Source organism: Trematomus bernacchii, unplaced genomic scaffold, assembly GCF_902827165.1.
Source record: "Trematomus bernacchii unplaced genomic scaffold, fTreBer1.1, whole genome shotgun sequence".
Taxonomy (NCBI): domain Eukaryota; kingdom Metazoa; phylum Chordata; class Actinopteri; order Perciformes; family Nototheniidae; genus Trematomus; species Trematomus bernacchii.
The window spans coordinates 2,095,943-2,119,513 of NW_022987513.1; the positions used below are offsets into that span (position 1 = coordinate 2,095,943).

The window sequence follows — 23,571 nt, forward strand, 5'->3', positions numbered from 1 at the left end:
TTGTTTTGTTACACTTTGGTTATCTTATTAGTCTGGTAACACTCTGTGCTGCTGCACATTCATTTGTAATTGCCTCCGTTTGTAGTGTAAGGAGATTAGAATCTGGTGAAACAAGAATAAGTGGATGGCTTGGTGATGTTTAAACAATTGAAATACATCTTAGTTTAGCTTTACCACCGCCATTGTTTGTTTTGTTACAAGGACATATATTGCTCATTCATATTAGTATTCTGTGCCTCTACTGGGACATGTCTCCATGCTTTAATGTTCAAAAAGCTCTCTATTTTTCTCATACTGCCTGTGCTGCAGCACCTCTTTTCACCCTCGGTCTGAAACCAGAGCCCAGTCTGCTCTGATTGGTTAGCTGGCCGGCTCTGTTGTGATTGGTCGACCGCTTAGAGATGTCCCCCCCCCCTGTATCACGTACAATGTGTTGGAACGCTAACCAATCCAAGCGTGAGTCTTACATAGTGATATCATTAACTTATGGAATTAAACACAGTTGTCCTGTGGAGGTGTTTCAGGCAGGGGGGGGGGTGTGGGAGAGAAGTCACGAACGTCGCTGGTAACTAGCTAACGAGCAACAATCGTTCACAAAATCATTACAGACTGCTCAATTCCTATACAATGAATGGTGGCTTCTTCTCAACACCAGTTTTGTGGTACATTTATTAAACAGTTAATCCCACATATATTAATTTTAGTAAATATTCTTTGAATAGCACTGTGCTCACTGGTCTAACGGGCCGTCTCCACGGCAGCGTTAAAAAAATCTTGGAGGTGGGCGTATCTGAAGCTTGAGGATTTTTTGCGAGCAACCAATCACATGAATCTCCCGCCCGCGACATACGAAGCAAAAAAGCCCGAAGTAAACTGGATATAAACTCCCCAAAACAGGCGAAAACCTACCACTGTCTCTGCCACCTCCCTCCATGCCTGGCTCCTCCGGTTTATATCCCGGTAGGTCTGGTCATAAAGCACCGGGTGATTGATTCGCTACCGCTAATTTCTCCTCCATTTTTTGGAATATGAGGAAATGACCTGCGGTATTTCTCTCCCAGCATACACGCCGTTTGATTGGCTAGAGCTTGAACTGTCAGATTTGCGTACACGGGATTTAATTGGCTGACGCTTCCACCTCAGCCTCAAAAGTTGAACATTGTTCAACTTTGGATCTTGAAAATCCTGAGAATCTCCGCTTGCCTGCCCACAATGCATTTCGGCGAAAGCGAAAAAAAGTGACGTCACCCCATTCAAAGTGAATGGGCAGAAGCGTTTCAAGATTTTTTAACGCTGCCGTGGAGACGGCCCGTAACTGCAATTGCTGCTGGTTGCGCCACTTCTGCTGCCAAAATAGCAATAGTTGAGTTGGAGAAGTGTCCAGCATTCCGCACTTCATGACCATTAAAGTTCACCATCAGGGTGCATTTTGCCATACTTTTTTGCATCCACTTATAAACTAGAACAGGAGATCTATGTACAGAAGTACGCACATTTAGACACAACTCTTGTAAGAAAGAGTACACATTCTCTGTGAACTACTAAACAGAAATCTTATCAAGGAGATCCTGCTGCAAACAGCCGGACCTCTTCTGTCTCATGTTGAGCACTGACATATAAAGCACATGTGAAGTGAGAATGTAGCCTTAAGAAAATGTTTCATTATTTGTGCCCAATTCATCTTACATACTTTTAGCTCACTGGGTGGCTAGCATATTTATTTATGTCTAATTGCAATAGGCTGCCGTTTTATTTTCTCCTCCTCCGAGTTCAACTTTGGAATAAGACAGAGGAATTTTAAAAGGGCATGTACAAGAATAATTGGCTGTATGATAATGTAGTGACCTTGCTACAGTGATCAATTATTCATGTTGTATTGTGTAAAAATCTCATTTATTTTTCATTTTTGTTGGCACTTAGCAGAGCGGCTAGTTGTCTGTAGACAGCGTCATGACTGAGCCAGGGGACCAGCTGAGACAGTATATTCAGCGTTTTAAGTGCCAACACACAGTCTCAGCTGAAACAGTACTAGAGTGTGTTTTATTCGTGGTAATGTTTCATACTTGTTTTGTTTATTCATTGCATCTCTCTGAGTTTTCAAGCATGGATCGTTTGTCAGCTTTAATAATTATAGAAGTGCAGTTTTCTGTAAGGTTTGTTCTGTCACATAGAATCATCCCGTCGTATATCCGCAGTTATACTGTCAGTAACAGTTTATCTTCGAAACCCAAGGACCTGGAGTCAAATATAAGTCGTAAATCACACAGGACTTTAGAAGTGCAGTGTAGTGTGGCACAGTGTTTCCACCAGGGGGGCGTCTTGCCGTCATTTGACGGCCTTATTCAGCAAAAAAATTGTTTTTATCGGTTGAAATGACGAAAAGGAAAAAGGACAAGGTCATCCCTCTGTTGGAGGGGCAAAGGAGCCTGGTGGGATTATTTTCGGAGTATTGAAGATCGTTTCCCCGACATCGGCCTCTTTTCAGCTTTTTGTATCTTGGACCCACGGTGCCTGCCACAGGACAACAACGTGCGCGATTTGGACGCGATGAGCGGTGGAGCACGCGCGTGAACTGCGAGCGCCGGAGCCTCGCAGCGACGAAACTGAGGCTCCGTGGTAAACTGTGGTAAAATGAGCCGGCTCTTCATCTTAGTGAGCCGAGCCAAATGATCCGGCACACTAAAAAGAGCCGTAATTCCCATCACTAACGTAAAGAGATATTATCTATAAGGGACGGCTCAATTCAAGTCATGTGACACAACGTGCCGTCACCCCCAGAAGAGAGAGACAGACTCACTAGCACCGCCGTGTCCTCGTACACCAGCTCCACATTACACTAATGTGTGGGTGTTGTGAGCAGGGATGAAATAAAACTTTTGCTACTTTCAGAGAGGAAGAACTTAATGAATGCAAGCCTTAAGCAGACAGTTCTTCTTTGCTCTCTGTATCTTACCTACAAAACTCAACCCCACAAACTAGTTGTGCTTCAATCCTTTGTACAATGCTAGCCAACATTTGTGAAAAGAATATTTGTGAAAATAGGAAAAATAGCTTTTTGCAAACCATGAACAGCTTTTGTGTATACATAATGACATCAATTAACAGTTAGTATGATTAATAACCATATAGTCAAATCGTAGACATATTATCGCGGGCTTCCATATAGCTTGCTTGGTAGAGCTGGCGGCCCATATACTGGGGCATGGGACCATTTGTCGCATGTCATGCCCTTTCAACATTGTCACCACAATAAACGCCCTGGTGGCCCAACAATTATTACAAAAAACAAAACAAAAAAAAACACATTGGCTCACGTTTGCTGAAATATCGCAAATATGTGTCTATGCTTGGTGTGATCGATAAAAACTGGAAGCAGCTGTGATGAAATTCTTGGTGCAAAGAACGAAAACACAAGGAGTTCACTGGAGAGTGTCACGAACTTGGAAACACAAGGTAAAGGACTCAAATGCACGACCCGGGAGACAGAGGTAAAGTGTGAGTAAAATACTTTATTTCTAAAATAGGATTACAAAAAATGATCGACACTCGGGAGCATGAATCAGGCTTGAGACATGAAATAGTAATCGCTGGTACGCTGACTACAGGCATGGAGACAGGACGAGTCGAACTGACACAAGACAAGGGGAGGCTGGGGAATTTAAACAAAAGGTAACTGGGCACAGGTGGAAACAATCAGGGACGGGGCTGACGCTGATGAGAGCGGGAGACACACACAAGGATAGGGAGTTAAGGGACACGGGTTGCGGTTGGATAATCCAAAAATCAGCTCCTAACGTCTAACCCTATCGTCTATTCCTTGACCTCTGAGTGAAACGTCATGGGGTTAAGGGATAGTGGATAGGAGAATTCAAAAGGAGAATGCGGTACTTTAGAGAATCCGACTGCACTTTCACTATCAGACGTGTTTATGATGTGCCAGCGGACGTCATAAATGTGCGTCTGCTGCTTTGGGGAAACTATGGAAACTACAGTTTTCTATACAGCGGACTACAACATGGATGTATAATAAGAACGAGGGACTACTGTAAACTCATCTAGAGACTCTGCACCGTGCTCTGATGCTGTTGTTTTATGCTTTATGAACGGGGACAACAGAGAAACATATTCTTCATGACCAAAGTTGGAATTGAAATAAAAAAGGAAAGTGAAACTTATGCTCGTCACCCTGTCCCTCCGGTCCACATTAATACAAATGATCCCAATACGTATGATTGTATGAACTATGAAAATATCTTAAAATCAATACAAATGTATTTATTATAAACGTTAGTCGTCCTTAACATCTATCACTCTGTATATCACCATTCAAACATCTTTTAAAAGTTGAACAAACCCCACACAGCTCAGTAAACACTGAAATGTTGACTTTATTTGATCATTTCAGTAAAAACTAACGTTCATATTTCTCTTTTTGATTATAATACTGCTGAACGTTCAAAACAAAGCACTTTGGCAACTTACCACATACATTTTAAAATGCTTAAAGGACACCTATCATGCTATATTTGAACAATATATTGTAGGGCCATATATAAAGTATATAAATATAGTTTTTTTTTCAAAATACCAAACAGATCCTGCATTTTAGCCATGCCTCATTTCGCTCCATTTGCTCTTTCCAGCACTGTTTTTGCAGGGGGCTGATTCTGTGAGCTGCAGCTGACCACGCCCCCCTGCAGGAGAGGGGAGCGTGCTCTGATCAGCTGCTGGGCTGTCAGAAGAGGGGGAGAAAAAGAGATCTCCGTCCTCCGTGTTTTATTATATTATTATATAGAGTCGTTATTAATTTGTTTTAAAGCTCAATAAATAACAAAGAAGACCTTTGACCGGCACTTTTCAAATTTTGTCCGGAAGATTTAAACTTTAACGGACATCTTGACCGGCGAAAAAAAACCTAACTGAAACTCTGCCGCACGGTCCCCTCGTTCCTTGGAAGAGGCGGAGAGGTGGGTGTTTGTCATCTGCTGGTGGACTAACCGGAGAGAATTACAGTGCTTGCCTCGATGGGGAGGGATTGCATTGAATTAAAGCAGCGGGAGCAAACGCTTGCCTCGGGGAGGGAGAAAAAGAGCCACAGAGGAGAATAAACAGAAGGGTAACCATGGCAACCATGCGCGGGAAGTCTTCTTCGCTGCTTTTGTGGCAGACTACAGCGCCACTTACAGGCCTGGCATATGTACTACAGCGTCTCCAGCGCTTTCGAGCGGCAATGGCCGGCCGTGGCCCAACCCCACATTCCCCTGATAGGTGGAGAGTTGGCCCAATAGCCGTAGCGCCACCGTCCTGACGTCAGTAACGTGTTCAAATCTGGATCAGTTTTTATCAGATCCGTTGCAGCCCCGTTTTTAGAGATTTGGGTATGGAGGAAAATAGAGAGGGTTGTGTTTTCTGACACTTGGTGAGTTCCCTGGAACACCGGGGACACATATTCATGTATAAAAGACGTACAAAAGTGCATTTTGCATGATAGGTCCCCTTTAATAAGCACCCTAACTTTCATGATATAATTTCTCGGTCATAATCGGTTGTTTCCGTGAACGGCCGACTGTTGTGTGACGGCAAATGCTGCGGCTGCAAGGCATTGTGGGGCAGCATTTTCTCCTCTCCTTTCGTAAAGGGAGGTCCAGTGGTTCCTAAGCTAAAGGAGGTTATAAAGGAAGTTTGAAACCTCCTTTCCTATCATCTAGAGAATTCGAACGGCACTTATCATGGCTGCCACTGAGGGACTTCCGGGTCATTTCACTCCGTTAGGAAGGTTCCTAAGCTAAATGGACTATTCGACTTCAGCCCTGGAATGAAACACAAAAGGTGAGTACCAAAATAAAACAGGAAGTGGGAGACCAGACAAAACATGACAAAAAAAAACATGAAACATGACTGAACTCAACACTTTTGACGGGACACAACAGAGAGCTTCGTTTGAATATCATACACTGAAGTTTTATTGGAATTATCGGCCGGAGAATTGACAAACTAAATAGCTGGGACCCAGTAGATACAGCATCTAACCAAACCTGTCCCTGCCACTCCTAATAGCAACATTAGAAAAATCAACATTATGCTAAGATGCTGTAAGTCCTGTACCTGGCAAGCTCAACTTGTCCTTTTATTGTCTGAAGAAGAGGTTGTTTTATGGTCATGTCGAAGACACAGCTGTTGAAGCCCAAGCCTGCCTTATCATACTGGTAGTAACAACTCTCTCCAGGCCCTTTGCCTGCCAAAGAGAGAGTGAGAGGAGAGGTGAAAGCTAAGATGCTTAAAAGTCAAACTAAGGGTCATATGAATAATTCCCTATCAGCAGCAGAGTGCATGAAAAAAGTGGGCTGATAGGAAATGTAGCTTCATTCAAATGCATGAATCCATCATAAATACACATTTTTCTAAATATTTTCTACATGTTTTTTGTTTGTTCGAGGTTTGACTTGCAATTTTGGAATAAATCATCAAAAGAAAATTCACATTTTCTGGTGATTCTGTTAAATATGCACTACATTTGGATGGAAATCTAGCTCTGGGGATCTGTAAATTGGCTACAAATCTTCCTATACATTGTCCTCAATGCCAGCCCTTAAAAAAAACAAATGTAACTTTGCACATGTTGCTCTCTTGTGGAGTCCCCACAGATTTAACTAATATTGCAACACAAAATCATTTGTAGTCTGATGGCAGCTTCAAAGCATGATTACCCAAGTGTTGCAGTCCTCCTGGTAACAATCACAAATACTCAGCAAACACACCCTCCCCTTCCTTCTTCCACCTTGCTTACACTCTTGGTACTTAGCATGTGTATGAGTGTGTGTGTGTGAGTGCACCTCAGTGGTTACACCTTGTGATGGTGCGCTCCCCTGGGTCTTTGATTGTAAATGAGCTGAACCCTGATGGGGGGGTGGTGAGCCCATCAGCTGCTCTCCTCTTCTCTCCTCTCCTCTCTAGCTCCCTCTCGGTTATAAACAGTGAAGTCATACCTTCCTAGGGGCCTGTTTTTCTGCCATGATGTCACCATCAGCCAATCAACACGTAGTGTGGCTTGAGCTAGTGTGTGTGTGTGAGGAGGTGGGGGAGTGAGGGGGGGCTCACCACTGGGAAAAGCACAGTTATTATCTGGTTCTGTCGTCAAGCATGAGAGCAAGTATGAACATCAGATCACGAATCCACAGGCTTCCTCTGATACACAGCCTCTCAATGATGTAATATACTCCATACCTGTTACATTAGAGTGCTAGTAACCAGCATATGGTGGATAAGGTGTATTCACATTTCACACATATTCTATCTTGTGCATTGTATTTCCTCTGCTCGTGAAACAGCCTAGTAGGGTAATAGGGTCATTACATTACTGATGCTTTTAACCTAAGCGACTTACAATACATATACATATGTAATGTCCCTTTCACACCAACGCGGTTCCAGGGCCGGTTCGGAGCTGGAGCTTGAAAAGCACCGGTTTTTCCTGTTCACACCGCAGCGGAGCCGCCTCTAAGCTCCGGAATCCGGTTAGTTTCAAGCACCAAAAAGTTGTCGGTCTAGAAAGCAAGCACCGCATACGTCACGCTTACGTCGGAGGCGGGGGCAGGGGCAGGGGCGGGATCAACCTCTAACAACAACAAAAAGCCTAACCCTGTGTAATGTTGTTTTTATAGGCAATCATTTAAGCTTTGTTAGTTCCAGGTTTAATATGTGCAATAAGTTCATTTCAATACGTTTTGCAATAAACATTGAACCAGTCCGGCCCTCGACTAGTACCGATTTTTTTGTTTTGGCCCACTGTGTAACTGTGTAAGAACTTTTGAATGTAGCATGTAACGACTGTAAAGTTGGTAGTAAAGTCGTCCCATTTCTTCCATTTCGTTTCGACAGAGCAAAACCAAAACGAGTAGCGCTTCAATATAATCGGCCATTGTTGTTGTTGTCGATGTGAGGGGTTTCCGCGCGGTTTGGCTTTATGAAGCAGGCACGCAAACGGTTACGTCATGACGCAAACGATGACGCAATGACGCAGCACCAGTCGGGCTCTGAGCAGTGTGAACAGAGCGGGAGCTGAACCGAAGAACCGGTTCCGAACCAGAAAAGCTCTAGCACGGAGCTAGAACGGGAAAAGCCTTGGTGTGAAAGGGGCATAAGTGCAATGAACCAGGAACCAATAATTTAGAGAAGCCTTAGTCTTCTCTACCCACCTCTAGCTATAGTTATTTTGGTCAGTCTAAGATTTTTTTTTTACCCACTCATACTCATGCTATACTTTGCTACAGAATATACCACACTACGAATAATACGCCCATGTCTAAGTCATTTGCAGATGTTACAGAGACAGTCCTGTTGGGTTCTTGTGCACAATGCCTTACACTGTTTACTAGTAATTAGAGGAAATGCTGGCCATCATCTGTGTGCAGGAGTAATTAGCTGCCTGTCTTCCTTACAGCCACAGAGGGACGTGCATTGAGTACATGTGATTAGCTCAATCGCGAAAATGCTACCATGCCGGGTTTCCACTTATAAAGCCAGGCTACATTGTAATTAGCCTGTGGCTTCACAGACACACTACTGAGCTAACAGAGTGAATCCTTTTTGTAAAAAAGTTAAAGGTCCAACTATTATTGGACATCAGGTCATCATTACTGTCACATTCCTATTTTATGTTTTTGTCAGCCCACATTCTGTCAAACGAATTAGATGACTATGTGGAGATAAATCCATTCATGTGTCTGCAGGTGCCGTTAATCTTTCTCTCCCCAGCCCCTTGTCCTTGGCTCTGTATTGGACCTGTCACTGGTCCTGAGTGATGGAACACGTATCTGAGCACATGTTTGTGTTATCGCTCTCATCCTGCGTTAATCTCATGCTTTTACAAACACCCTCATGCTATTTTTCCTTGTAATCTTAGCCATCTAGTGTGCACGGTGGCATTTCTCTTGAAACTAATGGAATCTGTTAACCACTCCTACCTTGTTTACCTTCAATCGACTGATGTCTTGATAGCCTGAGGAAGTGAGAAATAGACTGTCAACACTGGCTCAAACAAGAATGAAGCTTGAGGGGAACATGTGCTTACACCCCCCTGCCTGAAATGCTAGAATTCTGGCAAGTGCACCTGATGATTTTTTTTAAACACTCCAATGGAAGAGAGTTAGATGAGAAGTTATCATACTTAAAAGTGAATAAACATATTGTCTTATACTGTAGTGTCAAAGTATTTACTTAAACAAAGCATGCATTTGTTACTGTGTGTGTTGTTTTTGGACAATGCGTGCTTATCAACAAAAAAATGGTGGTGTTAATCACAATAATGACCTGAGATTAATCATGATTTAACAAGTTTAAAATACTATTATTAACATAGAAATGCATCCGAAACTGGTCCGAGGAATCAGAGGGTTTTTCTACTTTATATTTTCATCTATCATACATTTCGACAATTTCTGGATTATTTACATGAAATCTGCCAATTTTCCCAAGTGTAGCTAAATCATCGACAAACCCGAGCAGTGATCACCTTCTGTGTGATGTGTGCTACACAGGACATATAGTATTATCTCTGCCGCTATCATACTGCGAGCATCCTCTGTTCCTACAGTGGTGTCCCTGTCTGCTATCTCACACTCCTGAAAACTTCTAGAAACTGGATCATGGTTCAACAAAATGCCTTTCCTCTGTTTCCATTACGCTTAAAGAACGAGAGCAGAACATTTGTTAAGGATCAGGTGTGCCGTTACACTTGTACCAGGTTGTACGCTTTCTTTGTCTTTTCACTGCCATGCAATTCATGACAAACATCCACGCTGGAATTATCGGAGGAAGTTGAGTTCACACTTGGTAATGTGATTAATTTGCGATAACCCTTCCAGGTGAATAGTTTGAGATAACGCGTTAGCGTTTACAGGCCGTAGTAAAAATATGATACATTAATCAAAGACTTAAAAGTATTGGTCGTTTGTCATTTTAATATGGTTTGATTTCCCTTTGTTGACCACGCTAACCTGTGGCTGTTCCCCCCCCCAGGTGCCCAAGGAGTGCGAGAGGAGCCCCAGTTTGTGACGTCACGTGCAGGAGAGAACGTCATCCTGGGATGCGACGTGTCCCACCCCCTGAACGGCCAGCCCTACGTGGTGGAATGGTTCAAGTATGGAATGCCCATCCCCTTCTTCATCAACTTTCGCTTCTACCCTCCTCATGTGGACCCGGAATACGCCGGTAAGATGGTGAAGGCAGTTGCATCAAAACTGCAATCGGTGGCTTGATATGAAAAAACACTGCCACTTATTTGACAGTGATTTATTGAATCTGCCCCGCCAGATAATAATGTGTTTTGCTTGTTGGTACTTCACTGAGGTGTTTATGCTGAATGATGGATGTGCAGAGGTTTCTATTTACATTGATTTGCTCAACTTAAAACTCAGTTGTATCTCCTTGACCAAATGGCAGGATTTAGGGATGTTTGAATCTAATTGTAGTCCAGCATTCAATTTACAAGTGTGTGATGTGGTAACTGCAGCAGTGGGAAAAGTAATCAGATCTTGTTCTTAAGTAAAAGTAGAAGTACCAGACTGTAGGAATACTCTGTTACAGTAAAAGTCCTGAATTTAAAATGTTACTCAAGTAAAAGTAGAAAAGTATTAGCATCGAAATATACTTAAGTACCAAAAGTAAAAGTAGTCGTTGTGCAGATTGGTTCATTTCAGAATAATATATATGATATGTTTTATAATGATTGATCATTAAAGTGTGATCAAAGCTGGTAAAGGTGCAGCTAGTTTGAATGACTTTGTATACTGCAGGGCAGCTTGTGAATTTACTCCAGGTGGAACTAAAGTCTGATTTAAGACTTGATTATATTTCACATCAAGTAACTAAAGGTACTAAATAAATGTAGTGAAGTACAAAGTAACCAAAAATGGAAATACTCAAAATACCTCCAAATGATTACTTAGTTACTTTACACCACTGGGTAACAGTGCACATGAAGGCCTTTTCTGTGAAATGGAGACAGGAACTTATTAGCATATTCATAGCTTCTGTTTTTAGCTGGGACTAGCAGCTATATAGCTCTCTTTTGCCGCGTTTCCACTATACGGCCTCGCTCGGCCCCGCTCGGTATGGCTGGGCCGCGATTGGCCTCGTTAGGACCAGCTCACTTTATGGCGCGTTTCCATTACAGTTTAGGAACTGGGGTAGTATCTATAGTAACGCAGTATAGGCGGAGCGACGCTGCTTAAAACTGCCGTGACGTCATCTTCAATGCGACACAACAATGGAGGATGTGAAGATGTGAAAGCGATCGTTTGCTTGTTTTTTGCTGTGTGGTTTATTATCACAAGAAATAGACAAGAGTTGTTTCGAAAGAGGCGACGTATAGAAGAAGCTGACGCGAGAGTTCGGGCAGTCCTCCTACGCCGCAGAGACTACAGGACGACTCGAATCACTACTAACTACGATGCTACTTGGTAAGCTAACGTTCGCTAACTAGCAATGTGTTTAGGCTCACGCTCCCTATACGACCAAAGTATTTCAAGTATTTAATTAATTGTAGCTACCACTTTTACGTATTAAAATATGTATGCTTTTGTTTGTGTATTTCAGAAGTTACCGACCGAGCTACCGAGTGGTGGAATGTGATTGTTCCATCTTTCACACACAAAGTGGGTGGAGAACTTCAGGATGCCTGAGGAAAACCTACGTTCATTACATGAATTCAAAAGAGGGCATTATGAACAGAAAACAGCGAAGTTGTCATTCAGGAATTAAGGTGTTTAAAAATGTGTAAAACTGATGTGTTTTTTCATGTTTGCAAAATGTAATACATGTTTATTCAGTGATAAAAGCAATAAATACTGAGGACATTGTGAGAAAGCGACATTATTGTATAATATATGTTAAAAAACCGGAATGTTTTGCTCGTTATAAGTTAGTCAACATTACATTACATGTTACTTGGGTCTGATGCGCACCTGAATACCTAGAATGTATAATGTAATACCTAAATATTCATTGTATTGAACATAAATACATCTTTTCTTTTTCACATACATGTGTTTGTCAAATTATTTAAACCAAAAAAATGTTATCAGAATTGACTATTTAGTAAATATTTGAATTTCAAGCACCAGTACTGCCCCCATAATAATAATAATCTAATAAATGAAGCAAATATCAAAGCAAACTATAAACATAAATACAAAAGTGTAAAACACAACAGAACTATATTCATAAATGCAAGTGTAAAAAATTGTTAACATGGATGGAGGCTAAAGTATCCACAGCATAAAATAATATGATTATGATGGTTTGTCTGAAAGACACAGCCTCAAGGTTCAAGGTTTTTTATTTTGTCATACGAACATAGCTAGTGTAGTTATGACAATGAACATCTTAGGTCACAGGCTCCTCCAACAGTGCAACACAATAACCCAGATCAACAGAAATATAGTGCAAGTAAATATTAAGCGCTGTGCACCGCTCTCTTTGTATAGGTGTTTTATTTTGTTCTCTTCTCTTTGAAATATATAAGCAATGTGTTTGAGTCTAGCACAACGAGGGTATTACAATTGAGTAATTTTTACTACATGTATTTATCATGTATTCTTAATACCATTATGTAATGTTATGTTTTAGAGGAGGACCTCAAGCTAGCAAACTCAATTTCAAACAGTATGCAGAGTTGTCCTGCTAAAGAGTTAAAATGTATTATTTAACCAAGTATTTATTCTCTTATTTGCTTTAATTGCAACAGATGATAAAGGTTTCACTGTGATAAATATTCTCTTAAATCCATAAACCCCTGTACAGTGCTTTGTGGACGATGGTGTTTATGATATTTCTGACTGCAGAGGGACGCCTAGATGATGCCATCTTTCTGTGTGATCGCTGGTGGGTGCAATTATTTATCAACAAGCAATAAGATAAGACATGGCATTGATTCTGCTGGGCCAGTTGCCGTTCCTGCAGGGCCAGATCCTCTCCTCCTCGGTTTGTGCTGTTGATGCAGAGGACGTTGTTCGGAACTGTTCCTCCTCGCTAGTCCCAATGTAATCATCTAGAACAGAAACATGACTTGTAAATTCCACAAACTACTGCAGCACAATACTATAAATAGCAACAACAACTATAGAAAAGACAAACTGAACGTAAACAATGGCACATATGGTGTTAGCAAACAATAGCTCTCGCTAATGCTATCTGCCTAGCTAGCCTTCGGGGCTCCATAAAATCATGGGTTGTCGAACATAAATGTAAGGATAAAATAGACTTATTTGTTAGAAGTGAGCTTTAGAACAGATAGGGACACAAAGCTTTCAAGCAAATAACAGAACGTTAGCAAAAACGTACCATGCAGACTCCAGTAACGCCAGTGTCTGTGTAGAGACCTCCTGAAAGACTTTGATATTGCGAGTTGTCCCGTCGAGCACCCGCTGGACCTTATCATCTGCAATATAATGGACGTCGTCACTTCCTCGACCGACCATGGTGTGCTTTTCTTTGCCATTGTTGTAGCTCCTCTGTTAACAAAAATGCTGTTTGTAAAAATGGATTATCTAGCGCGCAGATTGTGACGATTCTCTCCGACCAATCAGCAGCCGAGAGCGTTGACGTCACAAACTCAGCCTCGTTGTCTCTGGCCCTGGCCCCACGATTTTATGAGGCCAGAAAAACTGTGAATTAGGACCCGCCGGCCGGTACTAGGCCAAGTGGAAACGCAACCACAAACGGGCTGCTGACGTCACAGCCCTCTTAAACCGGGCTGCGGGCTGTAGTGGAAACGCGCCATTTGTTGGTCAGTCCTCAAACATGTCCCCTTCTTATGGAGGCCACAGTTTCCACCATGGCACTGATGATTTGCATAAAGGCAAAGTGTTTGGGAGGTTGTGTGTGAATGCCTAGAAGAAATAATTATGATATTTATTAGTTATTATCATACATACTTAATATTCAAAGCATTGTATTTGTATATTTTTTGCCCAGAGGGAATTTTTAAATATGTCTTTATTTTTTTTAAAGTATTAACGCTGTGTGCTCGTGGCAATTATTAATTAATTACTTGTTAAATGCTAATTGTGTCAACAGAACACAAGTCTCTTTTTTTCTGTAATACATTAATATTTGTTCATAATTCATAGTGGATCTGTTCTGGTTACATATATTATTATGCTTTTGAACTTGACGGAGCAACAAAGTCTTTGTTAACGTTTTCAAAGAATGTGGTTGATGTCTAATTCATTGTTCCCCCTCATTCTCCTGCTTCTCCTCCTCTTCTAGGGTGAGGGAAGTCAAACATCCATCAGTCCTCTGCCTCTTTGTACAGCTCTATATAAATCATTTTTTCTGTTAGTAAACATCAAAAGCTTAGGCTGCCTAGCACATTTTGGGGTTGTTTTTTAAAACAGTTTGCGTTTGAATAGTCTTTGTATAATATTTTTCTCTCTAAAAGGTTCCTAACAGAGTCAAGTGACCCAGAAGTTTCAAATTGTCAGCCATGATAACAGCTGTTTGAATTCTCTACATGAAAGGAAGGAGCTTAAATGGTTCCTTTATAAACTCCTTTAGCTTAGTTCACATTTGACATTCCTTCATGGAAAGACTGGAGATACTGCTGTCCCACAATTCCTTGCGGCCCCAACATTTAAGGTGACACACCATTAGGCCGTTCACAGAAACGACCGATCATGACCGAGAAATACAGATATGTCAATTATTCAGCATTTTCCATCTTGTGCCATATCTTGCCAAAGTGCTTATATGTTTTGAACTTTCAAAACTTAAAGGGGACCTATCATGCAAAATGCACTTTTGTACGTCTTTTATACATGAATATGTGTCCCCGGTGTTCCAGGGAACTCACCAAGTGTCAGAAAACACAACCCTCTCTATTTTCCTCCATACCCAAATCTCTAAAAAAGGGGCTGCAACGGATCTGATAAAAACTGATCCAGATTTGAACACTGTCCTGACGTCAGGACAGTGGCGCTACGGCTATTGGGCCAACTCCACCAATCAGGAGGAGACAGCCACAGCCATTGCCGTTCGAAAGCGCTGGAGACGCTGTAGTACATATGCCAGGCCAGTAGATGGTGCTGTTCTCACATAATCTGCCCTTGCAAAAACAGAGCTAGAAATTGTCAAATAGAGCGAAATGAGGCATGGCTAAAATGCATGATCTGTTTGGTATTTTGAAAAAAAAAAAGTATAAATATGCCTTATATAGGTATGGTCCTACACTATATTATTCAAATATAGCATGACAGGTCCACTTTAAACTAAAAGGCAAACTATGAAAGTTACTCTAATAACTGTAGAAAGATCTGATAAAGTCAGATTTGGGTGATGGTTCAACATTGTGTGTAGGCCTAACAGATGTATCCATATATTGCACTCATTGCTTTTAGTAGTCCATCAATAACTGCTGGTGCATCCTCAATACGTTGCTCAGTGTAAGTGGAATCAGATTCACTACACCACAGTTGTTATCTTTATTCCTGATCAATTCTCCTACAAACCTCATCTCAACCCCATAACGTTTTTAACTCGGGTTAAAGGTCCCATGTCATGCTTTTCCGGTTATTACCCGTCCCCTTGTGTGTTATGTAGCTTTTTCTGCATGTAAACGGTCTGCAGAGTCACAAACCCTCAAAGTACAACCTGTAGCGAGTAAAACTCTGACACAGAAAAGACCTGTCTATGCTGCCCCAAAACGCCTCGTTGGAGATTTTTCGTTTTCCATTTTTTTCTTCCTGAGTATAGTGACGTGACCATACCCAGGTCCAATCCGTGGAGCTCCTCACACACACACACACTCACTCAGCCTTATCTTTTCTCAGCCGCTGCTCCGCGGATTTCTCAGCCTGAACTCAGCCTGAGTCACACACACAAACTCACTGTGAGTTTCTGTGTGTGCTCGCAGACCCCACGCAGCAACCAGGAAACGACACTAGTAATCCAGCTCACACTATCCGCTCAAAGGGTGCGCAACGTCCCGCCAACACGGCACCCAGACCCCACGCAGCATTCTCATCTGTTTGTCATTACTGGTGTCATTTTCTGGTTGCTAACAAACGCCATTGTAACACATAATCACTGATGTTCCGCTGTAACGGTGGTGGACTCATCAGAACAGAGTGGGCGAGCTGACCAATCGGAGCACAGTGGGCTCACAGGGAGGGAGGGGGGGCAGGAGCTCCAACAAGCCGTTTAGGACAGAGAGTGAATACACATACTATACAGAGATGTTGTATGAGAAACCAATGTGAGTTTGGAAAATTGAACAATGTAAATCCATTCTAGTAGACCTCAACAATGGAATTATGATCAGTAGAAATGGCCATGTCATGGGACCTTTAAGGAATAGTGGTGAGGAGAAGACCTGATTATTTGGCTTTTAAACGGCAACCCATGTCGGCACAGTTTTTAACTTTATAATTGTAGAATCCGCTGTCTTAGTATTGTTTTGCTTGTTCCTTAAGGTGGGGTAGGTAAGTTTGAGAAACCGGCTCGAGATACACTTTTTGTTATATTCCATGGAATGCTCTTAACATCCCGATAGCAATGAATATCTTAAGTGCTTTGACAAAAAATCCATTAAATGTCATCTGTGGAAGCCGCAGTACTGTAAATCATTTTAGCCGGCCCGGCTAAAATAACTGGATGGCCTACCTGCCTGTCAGCCTTCCATCTGTGCACAAACTTATCTCGTGCCCTCATTGGTCATGTGCGCGTTCGTGTGTGTTGGAGGAAGTGGCAGATTTTTTCCGGCTGTGTATTTTCAAATTCTAGCGCACTCGAGCTGGTTTCTCCAAAATTACCTACCCCACCTTTAATATATATATATATTTTTAGTTTTCTTATTAAATGAAAGCAGTCACTGATATGTGAAATTAACGTCATAGGTTTAAATCTTATAAATTAGAAGGCGTTATGTGGGTGGAGGCAGTGGGCTGGTAGGTTAATCAGTGTTTAACCAAACACTGCCTAACACAGAGTACCGTGCCAAGTCTATTCACCACAGGACAAGCTGCAGTTTAGAGCCGTGTTTTTTGGCAGTTTGTACTCAAAGCATCAGACGGTTTGAGTTAAAGGGACTGTGAGTCTTCCTCTGTGTTGGCTGGCTGATATCCAGTGAGTGCGTGACATCATATTCAGGAACTAGGCTATTAGCACGTTACTCCCCTCACCATCAGTACATTGGAAATAGTGACCCTCATTACTACAGCTGATATCTCCAACCAAGATCTGCTTTCATATTAATCATCAATCATCAATCAGCAATGATGACATATTTGGAAGTACGTTGTCACTACAGTTATAGCATCAAGGGCTCTCTCGACAAAAAGCTATTGGATTTCCCCATTGGATTTTGGTATATTGCAGAAAATAAGCTCTGTGGCAAACACACGTTTATGATACTTACCGGTTTTGTTCAGAAGAATTATTCTGACACGTGATCAAAACGTTGTGATTTTTTTAAGCGTAAATGCAATAGCCAGAAGTCAAAAGCTAATGTTAGGCTATAAAGGAACTTCATCATAGTTGCATGACTTCACCTCACTTCAACACCGCTAAGATGAAATGGCTAACATTCGGCGTGATGACGTTTAGTCATTTTTTTAGACACTTGTCAGCCATCGCTAGTGTTGTAGTCGAGACCACCTTATCCGAGACCCAAGACATTACCGAGACCGGAGAATAGCAAGACAAGACCAAGACTTTAAGAGGTCGAGACCGAGTCAAGACCAAGACCAAGGCAGGGCAAGACCGAATCAAGACCGGAACCAGACTACTGTGAATCCAACACTACACGATTAACATACACACACACACACACACACACACACACACACACACACACACACACACACACACACACACACACACACACACACACACACACACACACACACACACACACACACACACACACACACACACACACACACACACACACACACACACACACACACACACACACACACACACACCAATTTGTGTAGCTTGTGTAGTCACATTTAATGATTGATGAATTTCGCAACATCTTCACTGCAAGAGTGTTTGAGTGTGTGTGAACGGGGAGAGATGAGGGGGCAGCAGCCGGTATAGACCAGTGCCGTGTTTACAAACATTGCGGCGCATGAGGGCAAAGACTCAGAGTCATGTGAAGTCACGTTATTGGTTGAATTTTTTAAACAGGGCGTTTTACATCCAATCACATCCCCAGCAACAGCCGTGGTCTCGACCATGGATGTATAATAAGAACGGTCTCGACCGGTCTTGACATAAAATCTCGAGACCTATAGGTCCGAAACCGAGACAAGACCAAGACCGTTAAAAAGTGCACCAAGACCGGTCTCGAGTACTACAACACTAGCCATCACTGTTGTTATGACACAAAGAAGCTTCAGACATTCACGAGGGGGGTTTTTACTGACATATTTTATGTCTTCCAACTAAACAAGAAAATCTCTTCAGCTTGTGTTAACCACAGACTTTATTTTAGGCTTTTTACCACAAACACGTACAAAAAACCTTGATTTGGACGTGGGAACCGAAAGTGGTAAAATGCGATGTCATTTCAGTTTTTTAGGACTTCATGGCATCTTTTGCCAAATTTGTTAGGCACTTGCTTGATCTTTGTAGTGTGTCTGTTGGGCTCTTTTGTGTGTTCCTGTTCATGGAAGTGTGGGCTGGTCTGTGCTCAAAAGTAGCATTTCTGTTTGTTTGGACTGACTAACACACCACTGACTAATTTACCATTTATTATGTCCAATACCTACCGTTCAAGTTTTGAATGTCATATATATATATATATATATTATAGGGCTGTCAAGTTAACGCGTTAATAACGCGTTTCAGAGCGCATCGAGTTTAAAATACCATCTACAAGCTGATGCTGACAGCCCCGCTCCTGCCGCCCGCTTGTGGCAGACCACACTTCCACGCTCACCGGCAGGCCCGGACTGGCCATCGGGAGGACCGGGAGGGTGTGTGTATGTGTGGCGCGAGCGAGGCACACCTTACGTGTTGTTGTTGTTGTTAGCATCTGGTGCTAGCTAGCTGCGCTAACGGATATAAGGAGCTGTTTCAATGAAAACAGAGGAGCTACATTTCGCCGACAACTGCGCTGAGCACTTGACTTTATGCAGGTAGCCAGACAGTGGGACATTGTACGAAAAGTCAGCACACTCAGCACGGATAGTGCGCGCAACATGATTGCAGCGACCAGGCAGCTCCCGTTCGAGCATATATGCCTTGAGCTGCACATAGCTCCAACGATCCATCACAGTGTCTCCACATTCACACACACACACACACACACACACACACACACACACACACACACACACACACACACACACACACACACACACACACACACACACACACACACACACATTGTATGAGAGAGGTTCCAGGTTGAATTGAGGTGAATATTTGTAATGTTCAGAGGTTGTTGTGTTTAATATTCATGAGAATATTTGTCATTGTTCAAATGATAATAAACAAACATATAAAGCATATTTGTCCACTCATATGTTGATAAGAGTATTAAAAACTTGAAAACATTTAGAACAGATAAAAAATGTGCGATTAATTTGCGATTAATCGCGATTAACTATGGACAATCATGCGATTAATCGCGATTAAATATTTTAATCGACTGACAGCCCTAATATATATATTATATTATAGTATATTTTCTCCTATGCTTTTGTTTCTTCTGCAATTTCTTGTTTTTTGAAATGCTGTTGTGATTTGTCCTTCAGGGCCACCATAGCAACGAATGAAAATGCTTAAAACATGATATTCAATCATCTGTATTCATGGAATCACATTGGATCACTTTTGCAGTTCCTATTTCTTCCTTCTCTATGTAGTAGTTTAGACATTAAACCACCACATTCTTGACAGAGCTTTGTTTGATCAGTGGTGTTCAGTGTAGACTGTAATGCATTTAACTGTAGACAGCTTTATTAAGATGACATTTCCTTTGGAGGCAGCAGCTCTTTCCCCCTCAGATTATCTTTGTGATGTTTGCTGGGGACGCGAGTGGGATTATGCCCTTTCCTGCTTTTCTATTTAACTTTCCTCTGATCATTGAATTTTTGAAATAATCCCCCCCTTTCTGTTATTAGCATGATCAAATAGCTTTTATCATGCTCCCAATTTCCCCAAATCTGGATTATCTGTAAGAGTAAAACTGCATTTCCATTCTTCACTTAATACCATGGTTTCAATATCATGATCACAAAGATGATACTTTTTAAAAATTGTACAGCTTCTGAAAATAATGAAGAACAAAACTGTTCAGACTGTTGTCAATCAGCTGGATTGGATTCATGTTAAAGACAGCAGTTAATAAATATCAATGACATACATTTGACTGGTTTTGAGAGACTATGTGCACAACTTCTGCTTGGTGTGTTGTTTTAAAATTCATCTTGCTGTGTCTTCAATCCTTAGAGACACATCACTAGCTTAAGCCTTAAGCAAAGTGACGATTCATCTTGTTTCAGAATGCAGCAGAGGAACATCTGAAGTTATATCTGCGTTCAGACGAACAGCGACCTCCCGCTGTGTGCAGTGTGACTCTGATGTTGCATCATGGAATGAAGTCACAGGTCACATTGGAAGCTTCTGAGAGACACAGCAGCTCACATTGTGCCCTCTTTAGACTTATGATGATGTCGAGGGTTAATGAGTCGATCCTACCACAGGGTCACTGTTTCCTACACCCGTCTGCCCTTCGTCTCAAACAAGCCATTGTCCTATTTTCTTTTTTTCCAGAGGAAGAGGTAGAAAACATCCGAGTAGGCGAGGCAGAAAAGTATAGAACTATTCATTGAGATTGGACAGGAAGAGATGGATATCAATTGATAGCCAGACAGGAAGAGAGCAAAACAACATGAAGATTAATTCAGAAATGGAGGCATAGAGAACCAATAAAAAACAGCAGTGGTCCCAGATTACATTTTTGAATGTCCCTTATTATTGTGGAAGTACTATGTGCTAGGTCCAGAAGAATAGTGGCATTTCAAAATGAATTTCCCCAGCAGACATTTCCTGAAGCCAACCAACCTGCTCTGCTCTTCTTCTAAATTCATGCAGCTTACATTTAAATCTCGCTTAGTTGAAATCTGATCGTTTTATAAAACTAAAACAATATGCTTGGTTGGATTCATACTTATAAAGGACAGCTAAATATTAAGTACACGTATGAGAATAAATGCAAGGTGCAGTATGATGTAGGGGTGTCTCAATTTAAATTCCGAAGCGAATTAAGGCCCTGTGTCCACGAAGCAGCTTCTTCTATCAGAAAGGTCCTGGCAGGGCGCTGGGCAGCATAGCCCCCTGGGATTTTATTATTTGTATATGTATATGTTTGATCTTGTGTTTTCACCATAACAATACTTGCTCTCACAATCTGGAATAATAAGCTTGTCAGTGCTCAGTTTGACAGCTGTAGAGCGAAGGGTAAATACTTATCAACAGCAGCATTTGGGTCCCGGCGCCCGATCCGTTCAAACCAATGTTTGGCTTTTTGGTCTTTGTTATGATCAATTCTGTCTAAAGACATGGTCAAAATCTAGCGCTTTTCTGAAAAGTTGAAATAATATCACCTTGTGACCGCACAAGATTGGTGGATTGCTCAGTAAAAAACGGTGTAGTGCTTTTTACGGAGGTGGTCCAATTCGACGGGATGTGCTGCCTTCTGATTGAAAACAATTTAAATTGATAAAAGCAGGATGGGCGTTCCTCCCAGTATTCCTTTCTCTGTAGCCTACCATTTATTCCCAAGACTGGTAAAACCTAATTACATTTTAAATAAACTATTTAAGATTGACCATATGGCCTTGGTATGATACATTGCCAACAACATTTAGTGGATACATCAGCCTGATACCATGTAACCTTTGTGTTCAAATCTAAACCTATCCAGTCTGCATCAATGGCATAGCTCACATCTCTGGAAACAAATATTAAAATGAAATCGTGTTTTTTTAAGATTCAATGACATTTCAATAACATCTCCTTTGATAAACACTATAGCAGTGAACAGTCAACCCACAGCACCTGGAGCACCTCAGGCAGTCCTCCTGTGTTATCACAGTGAATGCCAATCAGGAGGAGTGTTGCTCTGTGGCAGACTGCCGTGTGTCGGCTACAGGAGACTGATAGAAGAAACAAGACGTAAAGACTGACTGAACAGAAAACCATTGGAGGAACAGCTGGACTTGTGTCTCAATTACTTCAATGAAACAAAGTCATGCTGACTGCTGCTTTGCTACCCCTAGGGATACTCTTCTCTCACTTATTTCATTGTTATATTGACACAGTTCAGGATGTATATTCCTACTGTGAATTGAGCTTGGATTCAAATGAGAGTTTTAAGAATGTTTGTTTACGGTCAGTTGGTCCACCAATTTTGTCCTGACTAAAATATCTCATAAATTGTTTTCTATTTTGTGCTACTAATATTAAAGTAGACCCCAATAACTTATTCTTTATTGCATCGATTCAGGCTTCCCAGCTATACAGTTCAACTACACCTAAAAACAGCAGCATGGCTGTTAACTCTGAGAACATAACATTTAGGACCAATAAACACATTTGTTTAATTTAATACCTTTTATTTCCTTAAGAAATGTGCAAATCAAGTGAAAAGGATGTCATGTTTAAGTATATCCCTTTGAAGCACTTTGAATTGGCTTGTGTTTAAAGGTGCTTTATAAAACGGACAAGTAAAATCAAGCAATCTGATTGGTTCTTAGCCGTGGTATACTGAGCGTATACCACGGGTAGAATTGTAAGTTACTTTTCACAACAACTCAGTAACCCTCCGCGTCTGAGATAAACAGTATACAGTTGGGCCGAAAAGCAAACTGCTTGCAGTTTGCTTTTCAAACTGGAACAAGAAAGCAGCGGAGAAGTAACGGAGCAGAAACCCTCCTTTTTACGCAACGGTCCAGACATAGACATCAAACGGCAAAAACATATTCAGTGTGCAGTTCCTTTGGCATTAGGGCAGGGATATTTAGATACTTTCCAAGGTTTGACATAATGAATTGTGCTACTTTTAAAGCGAGCAACGATGTTTTCAAATCTGTAATCAAAAAGGTCCGCAAAAACATTTAAGATTAACTTCGACCTCCGGGGGGGGGGGGGGGTGTCTTACTATGGAGGAGTGGATTGAGGAGTGCCTATCTCCAGAACAAAAAGCACCTAAACGACGACATGTAGAGCTACGTGAAGAGCAGGTCGACCAACTGGAAAAGTATCACCATTCAAAAGCTTTCTGATGCGGGTCTTGAAACAAAGCAGAGAAATTATGACCGTTAGTGGCCACAGGTGCGAAAGCTCTCTCCAGAGCTACTGGAAGCCGAATCTCGGGGACCGGAGAAAGTGGAGCAATATTCTCGCCACGCCAAGCAACAGCCTAGAACAACCTCAGCCTATGCAAGTAACCACGTAAGCCATGCTACTGATGCTGGACAGTTTTTCAGTGAGTGCACAATAAACGGCAACATACACATTAATGTAAATAAATAGCCAAATAATGGATCAACGCTCTCT

The 23,571-nt window shown here is 41.7% G+C and overlaps 1 protein-coding gene across 3 annotated transcripts in view; it reads left to right on the forward strand.

Annotated features, from left to right (window-relative positions):
* Positions 1-23,571, forward strand: part of igsf9bb (immunoglobulin superfamily, member 9Bb) — a 118,285-nt gene that overhangs the window by 20,449 nt on the left and 74,265 nt on the right. For all 3 annotated transcript variants that reach the window (XM_034151659.1, XM_034151667.1, XM_034151673.1), the window contains exon 2: positions 10,018-10,209. In XM_034151659.1, the coding sequence (XP_034007550.1) occupies positions 10,018-10,209 (192 nt within the window). The remainder of the gene's footprint in view (positions 1-10,017; positions 10,210-23,571) is intronic.